Raw genomic sequence first — 17,104 nt, 5'->3', positions numbered from 1 at the left:
AATCCTCTTAGATCCAGTAACAATGACCTCCTGGATATTTTGGGAACTAAATGCTTCTCATAGCTCTGGTCACTCTCTCAGCTCTTGCTTCTTCCTCATCTCCACCATCTGGTTTCCTTCTAGCCCAACTAAAATCCCACCTTCATAGGAAACCTCCAATTCCTCTGACTTCTGATGCTTTTCTTCTCTTAGTTAGCTTCTATTTTTCCTGTGTATACCGTTATTATTTGTTTGTGTGTTGTTCCTTCCCTTAGAATGGAACCTCCTTGCGGGCAGACGCTGTTTTTTTGTATCCCTCTTAGCACAGTGTAGTGTGCTTAGTAAATGCTTACTGACTCACAGCTTCAGAACTGGTTGAATAGTTGGGCACAAAAAGCAGTTATTGATAACTAAGACTCATTTTAGAAAGTCTTCAATAAAGTACCTTAGGGATATGGATAAGGCCATGCAATGCTTAAAAAACAAACAAATATACCGTGTGTGTGTTTGTGTACATGCGCCTGTGCGCATGTACATCCTTCCTAAAGAAGAGAACAAATATTTGTTAAGTGGCTACCACACAAACAGACTGATCAATCAACTGATCAAGGAAAAAAGTAAGAATCCATACGCCTTCTACATGCCAGGCACTGGACGGAGCACTTGTAAGTACTGTCTCCCTAGATCCTTACAACGGTCCCAGGAGGTGGGTGGTGATACTATCCCCTTTTCTAGCAGAGGAAGCTAAGACAGGAAAGGGGAAGTGATCCAAGAACTGCAGAGCCTGGAAGTGCCAGGGCCACATTTTAACTCAAGTTTTCCTGACCCCAGCCTTGGGGCTCCTTCAGTTAGGCTATCCAGTGCTTTTCTAAGACTCTTCCTAATTTAGGACCAAAGTGCCTTTTTGAGCCATCTCCTAATGATCAATATAGCCATTTCAGATGGCAAATATTCACTGATGATAAGAGATAAATTAATAGGATGCAAAAAATAAGAGAAATTTAAATCGGAAAATGAAAACTCCTAATTTAGGTACAAAAAAGTACAAGATGAGGGAGAGGGGACTAGACTGAGGTTTGCAAAAGATCTGGGGGGAGGGAGGGGAGAATGTTAATGACCTAGGGAAGAAACGACCCTATTCCTAGGAAGCCCCTCTTTGGCTAGACTACATGTGCACGTAATGAGTGTTGAATTCTTTTGCTTTCTCAGTGAGGTAGAAAGGAAGGTAGGAGGAAGGTCATTTGAATCTGAAAATAAAACTCCATTAAAAATTAAATCAAATTACCAAGGCAAGGGTGATTTGAAGAGAACCCCCTTGTCTTCTCCCTAGAGTAGTGCTGAGCCTCAGCACACACACCAAATACTTACTCCCTCGACCACTGACACAAGAGGAAGGGAGGGGCTTCCTGCCAGTGCGCCCTGCCCTCTCTAGCCACTGTCTCCGTGCAGAGCACCCTGCAGGCATGTCACTGACCGGGGCAGGGCTTCTTGACAGCTGAAGGAAGGATCAGGACCTGCTGGTAGATGACCATGGGCCAAGAGTCCTCTGCCACAACTCCTTGTGTGACCTGATGATGCCGAGAGAGGCACCAGACCTGGGAGCAGCCACTGTCTGAGCCTAACTCCTTGTCTGCTAAATGGTCACTGAAAGCACAGTGCAAGTTGTATAGTGCTAGAATGTGAGTGACTGCCATGAGTATGACATTCACAGTGGGAGTGAAATGGGTGCGATGGCCTGGAAGATGGAGGGAGCCCACATTAAGGAGCTCAGCAGGCCAGAAGTCCAGTCCTTGGGGCGGGGAGCTCTCCTACTGCTTCAGACAGTAACTGACCCAAGGGATCAAGGGCTCCTGGATACTCACTTCTAGGCGGGCATAGCAATCAGCGATGAACTTCCTGTGCAGAGACACTGAATCCTAGAAGGGCCAGTTAAATGGAAATTAGTGCTTTGGCAATAATATGTCAAAGGGAGAAAACTTGAGAACCAAATCCCAAAACAGTCCCAAGCCCAATCCCAAATCCCCAAATCCCAAGCCAATCTCCACGAATTTGGAAGAGGAGAAACGATGCCCACCCATAATTGCCCACTCCTAACACCCACCTTCTTCAATCTTGGATTTAAGTTAATATAACTGTAGTTTATGATCAGCTGAATGGCCTCATTAGCTATTTCTTCATCAGGTGACTCCATCGCAATTTTCCAAATAAAATCCATCCCAACCAATTCCAACTTCTCTACGTACTGTTTAAAATACAAAATTTAAGCTGTATGTTATTAAGTTGTAAATGTTAAGACAGAAGTAAAGAAACTCACCACAACGTGGTCAATTTCTTCATTGCATGTCAAGAAAAAAAACTTCGCCATTCAACCATGACTCAATAGCTAACTGCTCTTCTCGAAGAGAGCATGGAATCCAGCCTGGGTCTGCTGGTGGCCCTGTGCATGTATATGGAAAAACCTCATTTTAAGTCAGTCTAGGAATTGTAAGCATAAATCATTCTCTCCAAGTGAGAATACCTTCCGAGAGCTGCCCTTGAGCAAAGCTTGCAGTTCCAGGTAAGGGAGGCAGGGTGAGAAGCAAGCTTGCTTTCCTAGAGAAGACCCCCAACCTGCCATCCTCTTTCCCCTGGGACTGCAACTCCCCCTTCTAGATATCTCATAAAAGGGAGAGGTTAACCCAAAAATGTATCTGAATCTTTTTGTGATATTTCCCTTGTACAAGATTCCCATAAATGGCACCTCAAATCATCCGAGGGTAGAGGTTTGTGACCTTGAGCACCGGGTGGGAGAATTGTGTTTATTTTGCAAATCTTGCTCTAAGCAAGAAATGGCTAAGCCACACAATAATGACAATTTTGCAAAACTTGTGCTTAAAACTAGAGTGTAATATTAATCTTTTCTTTGACAGTCTGAAAATTCATCGAATATACACAGGTACAATTATGGAAATATTGTACAATGTGCAGGACATATGTGTAACAAAATATGTTTCTATATTTAGATTTAAATATCCGATGTGTGTGTGTTTATGTACAACCCCCCCCCCCCCCTCCCGATTCTCTATTTTAATGAATTGGTTTACTTAAAAGAATAGATTTAGAAGAAATAGCTCTCTCTTCTAAACTTTTTCTTAACAAGTTTGAATGTCCCAAAATATCAAATGTTACAATGCTCGGCCAACACTCCACAGACTTTTTGAAGACAAAAGCAGACAATGCGTGTGTAAACCAAGGCCAGCATCACCACAGCAAAGGGCTCGGGCCTAGGTCTGGGATTCCATTTGTTCAGAGATTGTTCTGCGCACAGCGACATGGGATTGAAGTTTGCTTGGAAAAATAAAAGTGGAACATGAATTTGTTTTGAGGATAGTTTCCAGCACAGCTGGCCCTTGCCCATGCCATGTTTCTTCAGCCTTCGCTCTACCATTTGTGTCTACAAAGAAAATCGGCAACTTACCAGCTGAGCACCCTGTCGCTTTAATCGATGATCACAGAGATTCACATTTTCAAAAAAGGTCTTAAATAGGGCAAAACCTGTAAGCCAAAGGACACAATAGGATAAATCAGTTTATGTTAAATATAGATAATTCAAGTCAAAATAAACAAAAATAAAGAAAGTATACATCTACACTTAATTTTCAGATATATTTTAAGTAATTAAAAAGTTGTGTGATTTTACCAATGTGAGTTCCCTTCTACTTGGACAAACAATCTGCCACTCATGCATACCTTAGTTGTCACCCGAAGCTCTGGCTTAAAAACTGGGCTTTCTCAGGGACTGGGTCACCCCTAAGGTCTGTCCCCTGACCCACTGCAGCCCTTCCCGGACCTGGCTCAGACCTAGCCCCGGAAACCCTCGGTTACCTGTCCTAGTCGGTCATGAAGAGAATTTTAGAGTCAGATTCTAAAAATTTTGTCAACAGTTTTATCTACAATTTTATTTCATAGAGTGATCCATTTTAGTTCTTTTTTCAATCAGAACTTACAATATAAAAGATAATAAATGCCTTCCTACCATTCATAGTAATTTCATACGACTCCAGTTTGAGAATTTTCTCCTTGAAGAGCTGCTGCTGAACGTCGCTTTCAAGATCATGCTGTCCTTTTGTAAACCACTCAAAACACATCTGGGAAGCAGAATATTAGTTTCATTCAAATAGCAGTTTTGAACAAATACAAACTCTATAGCTTAAAAAAACTATCCCCGAGGGCAGGTAGGGGGCACAGTGGATGGAGCACCAGCCCTGAAGTCAGGAGGATGTGAGTTTGAACCTGGCCACAGACACTTAACACTTCCTAGCTCTGTGACCCTGGGCAAGTCACTTAATCCCAACTGCCTCAGCAAAAACAAGCAAACAAAACCCCCTAAAAAACCCATCCCCCTTGTGAAAAGTCCCCTACAGCACTACAACGCTCAGAGCCCTCGACTAGGTGGTGCAGTGGAGAGAGCACCAGGCCTGAAGCCATTTTTCAATTGTGGCCCCAGACTTTCACTGGCTGTGTGACTCTGGGCAAGGCCCTTCACCCTGTGTTCCTCAGTTTCCTCCTCTGTAAAATGCGCTGGATCTGCCAAGAAAACCCCCTATGGAGCCACAGAACCAGACAGGACTGAACAACATCCCATTGTCTGCATGCCTCTCCCCTCTCCTTCCAATGTAGTCGTGTGTGAACCTGCCCAACACACTCAAACTCGTGGCCTTCCCAACCTGGAGGGGTGTTCCCTTCCCAAGCTGGCCCCCTGGGCCCTCTGGCCACATTGTCCGGAGCCTTTGGTCCCCTCGGTTATCACTTGTGAACGACGAGAGACCAGTGACGCCTCCTTCAGTAGTCTGGCCCTGGGTGTGTGGGCAGAAGCCCAATTCTACCTGTCCTAACTCAAGGACTTGACTCAGCCCCCTCTAATGCAGTGACCATGTAATATGGGACAGCTGTGGGTGTTTGTTTACATACCACAGGAATTTTTATTTTCTATGGCAGTTTACTCATCAATAACCAAACTATTTCATTTTTTCAACCTTCTTTCACTTCTGTAAAGAATGTTTTTTCATCCCCCTTTAGATGTAATTTGGAATGGATTTTTCCTATTATTTTTCTCTTGGTTTAGAAATACTTTTTTTGGTGAATGTTTTGTATTTTTCCATTTTATTAAACTTATTTTTCATTTCTTTTCTCATGACTCTGCATTCTGAGAATTCTTCCTCATGACTCAGGAAGCTCATTCTTGGGGAAATCATCCTACAAGATCCCATCAGCCTTGGTTCTCAGTCCCCGCCAGGGCCTACTCTGCCCCTCTGACAAGGGTAAGGGGGGGGGGGGATTTGCTGTGTAGCTCAGACCCTCTCCGCATTCCTCTCACTTTTCTACCCTGACTTGGACCTAGGACCTTCTCCAACACTCACCCTCTTTGGAACTTTGTGGTATGTTTTGTTTTCTACCCTTAAATCTGAAACTCCTTGAGAGCAGATGCTGACATATTTTTGTGTGTGTTTATATTTGCAACCCTTAGCACAGTGTCTGTCACATAGGAGGCACGTAATGAATGTTTAATGATTGATTTATTGGTTTCAGTTTCTCTAATGAGTTTCTCCATCATTTGAAGTTTCTAAGCAAGCCACCATATCTGAAAAAAAGAGTAATTTTGCTCCCTCTTTTCTGATTTATAACTATGGCTCTTTATTGTGACAGTTCTCAGTGTTATATAGGCAGGGAAGAGTTCCTTGCTTTGCATCTTGTTGTCACTGTTGAGCTACTTCACTCTTGTCTGAGACCTCACGATCCTAGTTGGAGTTCTCTTGTCAGAGATACTGAGCTGGTTTGCCATTTCCTTCCCTAGCTCATTTTAAAGATGAAGAAAATGAGGCAAACAAGATGAAGTGACTTGCCCAGAGTCACCCAGCTAAGTGTCTGAGGTTAGACTTGAACTTAGGAACATGAGTCCTGTTCCCCCCCGCCCCCATTCCAAACTTAGTGCTCTATCACTATGGTTTTGTGTGTGTGTGTGTGTGTGTGTGTGTGTGTGTGTGTGTGTGTAATTCTTTCATGCTTATGTTTCTAGATGATTTTTATTTAACCTGGCATTGAATGATTGTTTTTTGTTTTTTATAGGATAAATTATGTTAATGTTGAACCATATAATTAACTAATAAAGAATAATTTTTGTATATATTGCTGTCTATTTGTTAATATTCAAAATTTTGCATTAAAATTCCTTAGTAATAACAGGTTTGATTCAGAATTAAATAGGAGAATATTCTGATTTGCTTTTAATGATCCCAAACTTCAGCCTGTTTTAAAACAAAACCTCAATTTTTTAACACCAATAATTTACCAGCCTTGAATACTAGTTTCCAAATCAATTAAAATGTTTCATCATTCACAAAGAATTTTGTCTTGTACTTGTGTAACCTGAGTTCTAAAGTCATTATTTTCATTTTTGCCTTTTGCTAAACTTGAGGTAAAATGTCAGCACTATTTAGATTTGTGTTTCTCATGGTGTTAGTGAACTGAAACCTTCCCTCAGAGGATTGATTGTTCACAGTTTGCAATTCCCTGAAATGAACTGACTGTTCATGTCCTTGGGCCACTTATCTCTTGAGGAAGGACTTGTGGTCATGTATATGTTTCTGTTAATCTTTCTAGACCCTGAACACCAACCCTTTCCAGAAAAACTTGATACAAAGCTATTTTCCCACTCAACCATTTCTCTTATTTTAGATGCATTAATTTTTGTTTATGCTGAATCATTTTTAATTTTTATTTTGTAATCGCCTTTGTCCCTTTTAAAGAAGTTTCCTCCTATCACAGCTGTGACTAGTTCATGATAATGTTTTTCTTCTAATTTTCTTGTGGTATTTACCGTTGACATTTAAGTCATATTCATTTTGAATTTAATGTGAACTAGAATGTAAAATATGGTGTGTGTGTGTGTGTGTGTAGTCTACATATCATATATGTACTTGTAAAATGACCCATCACTCATAAAAGACATTTCTATTCAAAGTACTTAAAAACAGAATGAGTGAGAAAGAGGTGAACATTATTTGAGATATAATGAAACCTCACATATTCCCACCTCTCTATCCAATTCTTACCTCTCTATCCAATTCACAAACATCTTGTCCCGTCACAAGACATTCCCAGATTTCCTTAGCTCGATTCCAACCCAGATACAGAGTGGCTTCTTGCAAGAAAAATGCCAGAAATTTTAAGTGCGCCTCTAAATACTGAAAGAGAGAGAATTTTATTTAGCTCATTCAAGTCATGTATAAATTAAACAAAAAATATAATTTGATTTTGGATATAATTTATAAGTCAATTTAAGGATTACATTATGACAAATTTAGCCATGTGGCAATTATATCTGACTTTTAGCTGCCAATAAAAGTTAATTATGAAAGCTTCTAAATAAATATTTAACATACTGATGAATCTCAAATCAAGATTAATTTTCAATACTTCTGGCCAATGAAATACAACTGGCACTTTTAATATTTTTACGTATGACAAAAGCACAATGCACAATTTACCTCCCGATAAGTGTATCGGCCATCCACCAGTGTTGAACCAGTTAAGCCCCCAGGTGCTGATACAGATGCTGCAAGTCGGTGACAAGCTATCAAACTCCCCGTTACCAGTTTGACTATTTCAAAATTTTTTTTCAAGTCCTGAATGATGCTCTTGGGGAAAACAATGAAAAGGAAAGTTTGTAAGTCTACATAATTTTTCTGCCATATTCATACAAACTTATGTTCAGACTTCATATTGGTGGCTTAGAAGGCTTGCGGATTTCTTCAGTTTCCATGTGGAACAAGAGGAACATGATCCTACCTTTATGTGGAAAGCCTTTTCCTCATCCTACTCATGACACATTTTGATTCTTTATTTTATTTTTTTGATGGGGCAATTGGGGTTAAGTGACTTGCCCAAGGTCACACAGCCAGGAGGTGTTAAGTGTTCAAGACCAGATTTGAACTCAGGTCCCCCTGACTTCAGGGCTGGTGGAACACCTAGCTACCCCCAGTTTGTTTCTCTAAAACAACAAGGAAAATCCAATGGTATGCTTTTTCTTTTTTTTATTAATTAGTTCATTCATTTTTAAAATTTATTTGCAAGGTATATGCATGGGTAATTTTTTCAACATTGACCCTTGCAAAACCAAATTTTTCCCACCTTCCCCCAACTCCCTCCCCTAGCTGGCAGGTTGTCTAATACATGTTAAATATGTTGAAATACATGTTAAATCCAATATATGTATACTTATTTATAGAGTTATCTTGCTGCACCAGAAAAATTAGATCAATAAGGAAGGAAAAAAAAACTGAGAAAGAAAACAAAATTCAAGCAAATAAAACAGAGAGAGTGAGAATGGGATGGTGTGTTCCACACTCTGTTCCCACGGTTCTCTCTCTGGGTGTAGATGGCTCTCTTCACTGAACAAGTGGAACTGATTTGAATCCTCTCACTGTTGAGGAGAGCCACATCTGACGTGCTTTTTCTATTATGAAAAATGTTTTTATCAGAATCTTCATTTCCCCCTATTTATTCTCTCAAATCAAGTTTGTAGTAAATGCTTTGACCTGAGGCAGCTGACTGTTTCTTACAAAGTACCTCAAGCTATTTTTTTTTTCCTTCAGAAACACTGGAAGAATATTATAACTTTGTCTCACTTCAGGCACATAATTCAAAGGGTTTAAGGAAATAAAAAGGCAAACATTTATTTTTATTCAAGAAAAGGAGAGAAAGCACAGGATCCACCCAACAAGCTGCTGGCTATAAAAGCCCAGGATTTCCTTTTGCTGCTTTACAAGTACGAAAACCCCAACCTCTTGCCTTTGTGCTTGTGACACAACCAGACACTAGCAAGCACTCTTACCTTGTCTTGCTTTTGATAGGTTTGTTTTATAAATGATCGGGTGATCTCGTGGAGCTGCCGTAAAGCGGGGACCACCCAAACAAACTGGGGGTTGTTATGCTGGGATGACTAGAACAAAAAAATGAATGACAATCAAATGAAGAGACACACAGCATGTGCTGAGTCTTCCCACTAATGAAAGAAAAGACAGAACCAGCGGCTCCGTCTTGCTTCTCCTACCACCCATTCTTGGCCTTGTCTCCCCGGGGTTCAGGGGTCACCTGGCTTCCTCTCACCCCCAGGACGAGTCTCCTTATCCTGCATGCAGCTTCCTAGGACTAAGTATTCCATACAGGAAGAGATATGAAGGGGTGGCAAACACATGAGGCCCTCCCCGGACATCAGGGAAGTGGCAACTCCAGAGACAGACTCTCAGCAAAGTCCATCCTGCCAGGGCATTAACAGAAGTCAGAAGCTGCTGGCAAAGACCTAACGCCCATATTTCAATGAAAGGGCTGGCAAGTAATCAATCTTTCTTCATTTAATAATAAAAGGAAATTAAAAGTTGGCTTTGTGTGATACTATTGAGATTCCAATGAAAATGGCCAAACCCAGCAGAGCTCAAGTACCAGGGACTCAGGATCCCAAGGCAGGACTCCGTTAAAGAGATGATCCTGTCTGACCTCGGCCGTTTTTGTCCCCATCATTAACAACAAGCCCTGTTTCCAGAGAATTCTGAGATTAACAAAGCTCAATCCTCACAACAACCCTGTGAGGTGAGCCACAGGATTACTCATTTTATAAAGAAGGAAACCACATTTTCACATTCAAACTACTCACTAACAGAAAGCTAACGAGCTCCAGAGCTGACATCAGAACCTATCTCCTGACTTAATCCAATTATCCCTTCCCCTTTAACAAGATCCATAGTATTTTTCAAATACACACATACACAATTTTGAACCTTGTATGAGAGTTCTGGACCAGCAAAGAATTCAAAGATCCAAGACTCATAAAATTTGGACTTAGAAGTTTCACTAGTGCCAATCAGATGTACATTTTTTTTCTCTAATATCATGTTTCTAAATTTTTTTCGCTAATATGTTTCTAATACTCTTATAAATTGGTTTTCTTGACTTTAAAGAATTACTTTCCAAAAATAATTCCTTTAAAACTACGGGATTATATTATTTTACATTCTAAGACACAGAAATTCGAATGGCACATATATGATTATAGCAATTATAGCATCTAGAATCAAAATACTGAGAACTAATAATAAAAAGCTCAATTCCTTATTCACAAGAATACTCCCCCAATCCCTGATTTCTCTGTTGTCTCTTTAATTAAAATTTCACAGCATTTAGAAAAACAAAGTGAAAAACAAGCACAAAGCTCTGGAAAAAATGCATCAATATAAGGACCTTATGCCTGCATGAACTTAAGAGATGGAAAACAAGGAAAAGCATCAAGTATCAGTCGAGTTAGTACTTTGTGGAAGGCACTCTCAAGGGCCAAAGAAAAATTCCTGTTCCAATGGAAATGCCTAAAAGTGATAATGTTCAATTCCTGTTCCAATGGAAATGCCTAAAAGTGACAATGTTCAAAACTCTTCAAGTCCTGACTGGTACTTCTAAAAACATAAAACATTAAAACCACCATGACTTTAGCAATCAGTGTTATTACAGCCAGTTAAAGTGGTTAGGATTGGACTACCAGACTTTTGAGTTTTCCAAAAATTTTCCAATTTTTAATTGATTCCCTCAATTAAAAAAAAAAAGTCAACATAAAACCTGGGACTTAAGATACCTCCAAGACTGGTCTTTTTTTTTATTCTGCCCACATAGCTTCTCCAATGTTAACATACTGAAAAAAATGTTATTTGCAGATCACGTGACTCTTTTAATGCACCAGCTCCACTAACATGGTGATTGGTTATAGGAGTAACTTCTGACAAAACACAACTTGATACAACCTACCTTGACTAATCTTACTGTAAGATAGGAAGATGGTATTCAAAGGAGATAAAAAAAAGTAGGTACCAATTCAACCAAGTGTCTTTTAACAATTTTTTAAAAAAGACTTGATAGTTTTATAAGTTAAAACTGATTATCTCAAATACAACTTAAAGGGTAAAACTAGTTTAACCTAAGTCAATTCAGATTTTTTTTTTAAATAAAAGAGAAGAGAGCAGGATATTATCCTCTTTGCCAAACCACCCATTATCTGTGTTGTAACTGTATTAAGAACAATAACAGAGGACAGACAACTGAGACATCTCAGCTTCTTTGTTAAAAAATGGAATGGAGGACTTGAGATAATAGGTTGAAAGTATAAAGGTATTTTGATTTATTAAATTGGGTCTATTGTGTTTAGCTAAATGTGTTGTGTTAGAACATTTAAACTTAAACATTTTTTAAAAAGAGGAAAGAAAAAGGAGAACAGGAAAAAGGGAGGTTGATATAGGGAGTAGGGAGGAGAAAAGCCCCAGGAAGCCCAAAATATCCTGGCAGAAGCTACAGTGGTGCAAGTCAGGATTTCTGAACAAACAACAGGGGAGTGTAGCAGCTATTAGCCTACAGTCGTGAGAAGGGAGTGAGCTGGAAGAGGAGACAGGGAGCTGAGGAGGGGAAGGGGATCTCCTCTTACCCTCTTCTTAGTTCCTGTGAAGCCGGACAGGGAGACAATCCCCAGTCAGCCCACCTTGCTGCCTGGCAGGAAAGGGCACAGCACAGAAAAACACCTTTAGCAGCAATACAGGACTAAGGACCAATGGGACAGCAACAAAATTATAGGGCACTGAATTCACTGGGCTGGGGAAGGGGTGTAAAAAGAGTTTTGTCTTTGGGTCCTCACAAAAAGACTAGAGAAATTTCTTTAAGAATTAAAATGTGAATGAAGTAAGGAGAGAAAGGCAGCAAGACAGCGGTAGGCCCACCCCCAAGAAGAGCCGAAGAGCTAATGGCACTCAGAAAGGAAAGATTAGAGACTGCCAAAAAAGAATACTCAAGTTTCAGAAGCCACTTCCTGGGCAATGCTTCCTGCTTTATTTTTCATTAACTATAAAGAAAAGGTGAGTGATGCTGGGAATGAAGATAAGCCTCTGTTCTTACTTAGGATTGGAACGCCTTTAATAATTCTGGATGAGATTCAAAGCCAAAGAAAAAGGCATCCAGATTAACTGAGACACTGAAAACAACAACAAACCTTCCCAGGAATATTTAGAAATACATTCCACCTGACAAAAGGCCTATGCCATAAACTGAACAAATAATGTTTTTTTACCATAAACAAGAGAATCATACACCCCTTCCCTTTACAAATTATTATTAAAAGCTAAGAAATCAAACTACCTAGTCCTTGTAAAAATCACTGAAAAGTGAAACAGAACATACACAAATGCCCAAATGCAACCTTGCAAATACACAACAATGGACTCCTGACGGCAGAATGAGCTTCGGAGGAAATTTCTGAATATACCAACATTGCTCTCTGTGCTTTCAAAAGGGAGGATGGACTGTCTCCTCATCGAGCTGGGAGTGCTGAGCCATGCACGTGCAGCCCCCAGCCTCTGGTGATGGCTCACGGCCTTGTCCATTCCGAGCGGAGCCATCAAAAGCCTGCCCACTACTCGACAGGTCGAGGAGCTACTCCAAGGTCTTTCCTTTCTGGCTTTCTCTCTTCTCCACCTTCTTTCTCTCAGTCAGAGAACCATGAAGCAGCAATACTACAGACATTCAATTCTGAACCATTCTTTCTTCCAGTGGATGTTTTTCTTTCTCCACCCCCTCAATTAGCCTCACTACAGAACTAAGTATTCTCCTTCTAAAGTGTGGGGCTTGTTAATAGGAAAGGTAGAGGAAAATTAACCTTAATGACTTCTTTGGAAAGCTACCTTGTCAATGGACTACCTCTAGAGACTTCCCAGACCAGAAAATCCTTCCTGGCCACCATTTGGAAATGTGTTAGAATATAAGCTCCTTTGCGGGGCAGGGAGGGCTTTTAATTATGTTTTAAACCCAGGTCAGTATATAGGTGATGGCTAAGCTCTTAATAAATTTTTTTTTCATTCATTTGTCTCATTCCTGAAAGAAATGCTTTAAGAACCTGGAGAACAATTTGTATAGCTAACTAGTAGTACATTAAGGACAACTTGGAAAGACTGAGAAGTTCTGATGGACTCAAAAGGCCTAGGACTCAGGATGAAACCTGCTCTCAAGCTCCAGACAGGGATTGGGACAGACAGCAAAAGGAAGTTCAATTTTCAGAAATGGCTAATGCGGCAACTTGCTCTGCTTGCCCACATACTTGTACTAAGTTATGTTTTTCTTGCTTTCTCAATGGGTGGGAAGATCCAAAGTAGAAAAAATTAGGAACTGCCAACAGAATCTAAATTAAATGCTTTATATTTCTTTTTAAGGAAAAAATTAAGTTGAATTTTTAAAAACCACAATCCCTGACAAGTGTTTTTTCTCTTCCCATGGGTCACTAACTAGTTTTTCATGATGGATGACAGAAAACCAATCACCACTGACTAAAATAGCAAAGTCTGAAATCTAAATCATAAAAAAATCAGTCTTGAAATATACAGTCTGTGTTTGAACACCATACATAATTATTTTAAAGAGAGGAAATATTAAAAGGGATTGTTAAAAGGGTTACAATCCCCTCATCACTAGTGTACTTTCAAGTAGGTTCAATCAGCAAATTCTTACCTTGAATCCATCCTTCTTGTTTTTTTCCAAACCTGACCACTCTCCAGGCTGAAAATGTATTTTAAAAGAAATATAAGTATCTCAATAAAACCAGTGGTTACCCACTCTCCTAAGCCCAGGCTCCAGGGTAGGAAGAATGTCCCACGGGGGCATCTCTGCTGAGGATTAGAGAATGACCGTGCTGCACCCAGCCAGTTTTATACCCGTTTAATGTCTTCGATGCACTTAATGATGTAGCTTCTCTTGATAGCTTCCTTCACTGCATAGGCGTCGCTAAGGATGGTCAGGTGTTCCTCCAAAGCTTGCTGAATGAGGCTGCTGGGCAAGGTGGGCAGGTGGGCCAAATCCCAGAGGACTTCAAGGACCTGCAAGGACAGAAGGCGCGTGAGCCCCTGGGGAGACAGAGGGTGTCAAAGACTACATCTGTAATTGAAACATCCATCTGGTCTCCTGCCTTTCCAGAGGTGGTCTCGAAGCGAGCTTCACGGCCGATGCGCCCGATCAGGCTCAACAACTTCTGTCTGACTCGGTCGTTTTCTGTCTCCCAGCTCTGCAGGATAAACATAAAAGGACAGAATGAAGTCAAGCTGCTGAGACTGGGGGTGGTACCTGTCTGGTAAGTAAGAGGGAGGAGAGGTCATTCCTCTTGCCTCCGTCCACCTCCAGCCCAGCCTAAAAAGAACGGCTATCTGGGACTTGGCAGCCGTGATCACATAAGCGCTGCCTGCCGACCCCAAGAGCCTCTTCTTCCCTGAGAAAGTCAGAGTCAAGAGTAGAGTAGATGGTTCTCGGCTGGGAGCTGGAGTAGAGGCAGGTGCAGACATCAGCTCTGGGGTCAATGGTGGCAACCCTCACCTCCAATTCTCCTCAGGTGACATGGGGGAAAAAATGAACCCGTTCAGCCCTCAGTTTCCTCCTCCATCAAATGAAGAGATGGGACTAAACAGCCTCTACATCTATTTCAGATCTACATCTAAGACCTTAGGGTTCTTGGATCTGGATTGTATCAAATGTTTGTATTTGATACACAATTTTTGAGTATGACACACAAAATTACATCAAATAATCACAAATAAAGAAATAATTTGTCATGTAATCCTATTTTTCCCTCACTCCTCACCCCTGGGCCTCTAAAGAAAAGCACTCTAGAAAACGAATGCTAAAATAAAAATATTTGAGGATGTGTAAATAAATGTTACCATGCACATACCTTCTGGATGAGAACAAAGAGATGATTCAGCTGATCTGAGCTGAACTTCACAGCGGCTGCAGCAATAATAGTGTGGATGTTCTCAATGACAGTGGATGACTGTCCTGCCTGAAAGAGGAAGGGAAAAAGATAATGGAGTTTTCCTAATCCTGTCTTTAAAAGTAGTAAAATACATGTGTAGTGGAAAGATCAACTGACACGACTACAATGAACAAAAGACTACAATTAGTACTCATTAATAAATGTTAATCTTTCATTTTAGATTTAAAAATAAATTTAAATAATTTAAAATTTTAGATTTAAGAATACAGGATGAAAGGAAATATGAAAATAACTACGTATATCTTTCCAAAAAAGACCCAAATACTATATGAGGAGAAGAATACCATGGAGGGGTCACAATTCTTAATAATAAACATTTATATGATACTTGAAAATTCCAAAAACTAGTTCATTTTTCGTGTGCTATTAATAATAATAATGATGTCCTTGTTAGAACCATTATTCCTATTTAACAGATGAGAGAATAGATTTCCTGAATCCAAGTCTAACTGGATTAAGGAAATTCAGGAGTCATGCACTCCTCCCTTATGAGAGGGAAGATCACAAGGCTGACATCACACTAAAAGCTGGGGTTTCCTTGGTTTGGAGCATTCTGGCAAGTCAGCCAATAGTTCGCCTTGTTAAAGCAGTCAAAAGCCCAAGGGGAACCAGGAGGTGGAGCAAGTCATTCCAGCACCTACCCCCACTTTCCCTTAGAACCTGGCAGAGCTGGCCCAAGACCAACAGGAGCCCCAAGAGCTCCAGGAAGGGCAGCACCCAAGGGAGAACTGCCAAGAAGTAGAAGGGAGGTGGCGAATGAGGCCGATAGCAAATGACATTTTCAAGGATCACAAGGAAACACGGCAAATGCCTTGACAAGGAAATACTTAAGTACTCCAACCGAGAAAGTTTTATTAAGGAGGTAAAGATGGAAACCAGATTGTATTGTAAGGGGCCACAGAAAGAGTGGCTAGTGAGGAAACAGCCACGATTTGAGGAAGCAGATCAAATGAAAGGCAGGTGGAAGGAGCAAGAGGAACAGAGCATAAGCATGAGCAGGCGTGTGGGAACAAACACACATTCATGAATAAGTTGAGGATTAAGAGTGGAGGTGAGCCACTTAGGTGATGGTTCCACATTAGTGATGACACAAGCACTTGACTAGGCTGAGGCCTCACACACGAACAGAGCAGAAGAAGGCAAAGGGAGCAGAGATGGGAGAGGAGACCTGTCAAACCCAAAGGGACCTAGTCAGAGAACTAGGCTGGATCTGAGGCTGGATTTGAACTCGGGATAGGAGTGCTTGTCACTGAAGCCTTCTGCATCGTTTCCTCATCTATAAAAGGAGCTGGAGAAGGAAATGGCCAAACCCTCCTACATCTTTGCTAACAAATCCCAAATGAGGTCACAAAACCTGAATGTGACAAGGGACCTCCACCCCAAGCAGCCTGGGGCCAAGCTTGTTCTAGGATTAAGATGACCTGGGACCTTCCAGTGGAATTCAAACCCAAAGTGCGTTCTGGTGCTATGTACAGAGCACCTGCTTAATATAACATGTGATTGGGGTTCTGTAAGGCGCTCTGAATGAAGCAGCTCCTAAAGCCCACTCCTTCAACACCCAAGCTCTAATGGAAAAAAAAAAATCACAAAGATTATGTTCCTTGAACACAAACACTGTCTTTCTACAGTAAAACTCATTAATTTTGGTTTGACTAATTTGGAAAATGTACGCATTTCACAGAGACCAGAACTAAGTATTCTGACTTGATAAAGCTGATCTTCATCACAGGCACTGCCTGCCAGAGAATCTGCAACAATCAATAAATCAGAAGGAAAGCTGCCCAAAAGCAAAATGGACTGCCTTAGGAAGTGGTGAAGTTTTCAATCTGACCCTTTCTAATCATGACCCTTTTGTCATGATGGGGATTTCCTTCAGGTATGGGTCAATTTCCCAGTTAATGAAGCCCCCACCAAATCTCATATTCTCTGATCATATTCTTTGACCCAGGACTTCCATTATAGGGCCATCACCTTAAAAAATAATCTAAAAAAGGACAGAGCTATACAAAAATATCCACAAATAGTTTTATTTGTAACAGAAAAAAAAGGAAAATCAATTACATATCCAATAACTAGAGAACAGCTGAATTAAATTGTGACATGCTACTATAATAGAACATTATGGCAATGTAATAAAGAAGTCCACAACTATGGTGTCTACAGAAAAGGCCTACATGAAATTACATTGATGTCAAAATAAAAAGACAATATAGATCAACAACCAGAACACTATCAACACAGGTATGT

The 17,104-nt window shown here is 40.5% G+C and overlaps 1 protein-coding gene across 1 annotated transcript in view; it reads right to left on the bottom strand.

The window, feature by feature from the left end:
- Positions 1-17,104, bottom strand: part of USP24 (ubiquitin specific peptidase 24) — a 148,056-nt gene that overhangs the window by 66,738 nt on the left and 64,214 nt on the right. Inside the window, exons 13-23 of the mRNA XM_051999605.1 lie at positions 14,756-14,863; positions 14,000-14,095; positions 13,749-13,910; positions 13,546-13,593; positions 8,852-8,959; positions 7,506-7,655; positions 7,071-7,202; positions 3,995-4,106; positions 3,437-3,513; positions 2,081-2,221; positions 1,842-1,895 (exon numbers count right to left, since the gene is read on the bottom strand). Coding sequence (XP_051855565.1) covers positions 1,842-1,895; positions 2,081-2,221; positions 3,437-3,513; positions 3,995-4,106; positions 7,071-7,202; positions 7,506-7,655; positions 8,852-8,959; positions 13,546-13,593; positions 13,749-13,910; positions 14,000-14,095; positions 14,756-14,863 — 1,188 coding nt within the window. The remainder of the gene's footprint in view (positions 1-1,841; positions 1,896-2,080; positions 2,222-3,436; positions 3,514-3,994; positions 4,107-7,070; positions 7,203-7,505; positions 7,656-8,851; positions 8,960-13,545; positions 13,594-13,748; positions 13,911-13,999; positions 14,096-14,755; positions 14,864-17,104) is intronic.

The sequence above is a fragment of the Antechinus flavipes genome, chromosome 4, assembly GCF_016432865.1.
Source record: "Antechinus flavipes isolate AdamAnt ecotype Samford, QLD, Australia chromosome 4, AdamAnt_v2, whole genome shotgun sequence".
NCBI classification, from domain to species: domain Eukaryota; kingdom Metazoa; phylum Chordata; class Mammalia; order Dasyuromorphia; family Dasyuridae; genus Antechinus; species Antechinus flavipes.
This window is presented reverse-complemented; position numbering and strand designations above follow the sequence as displayed.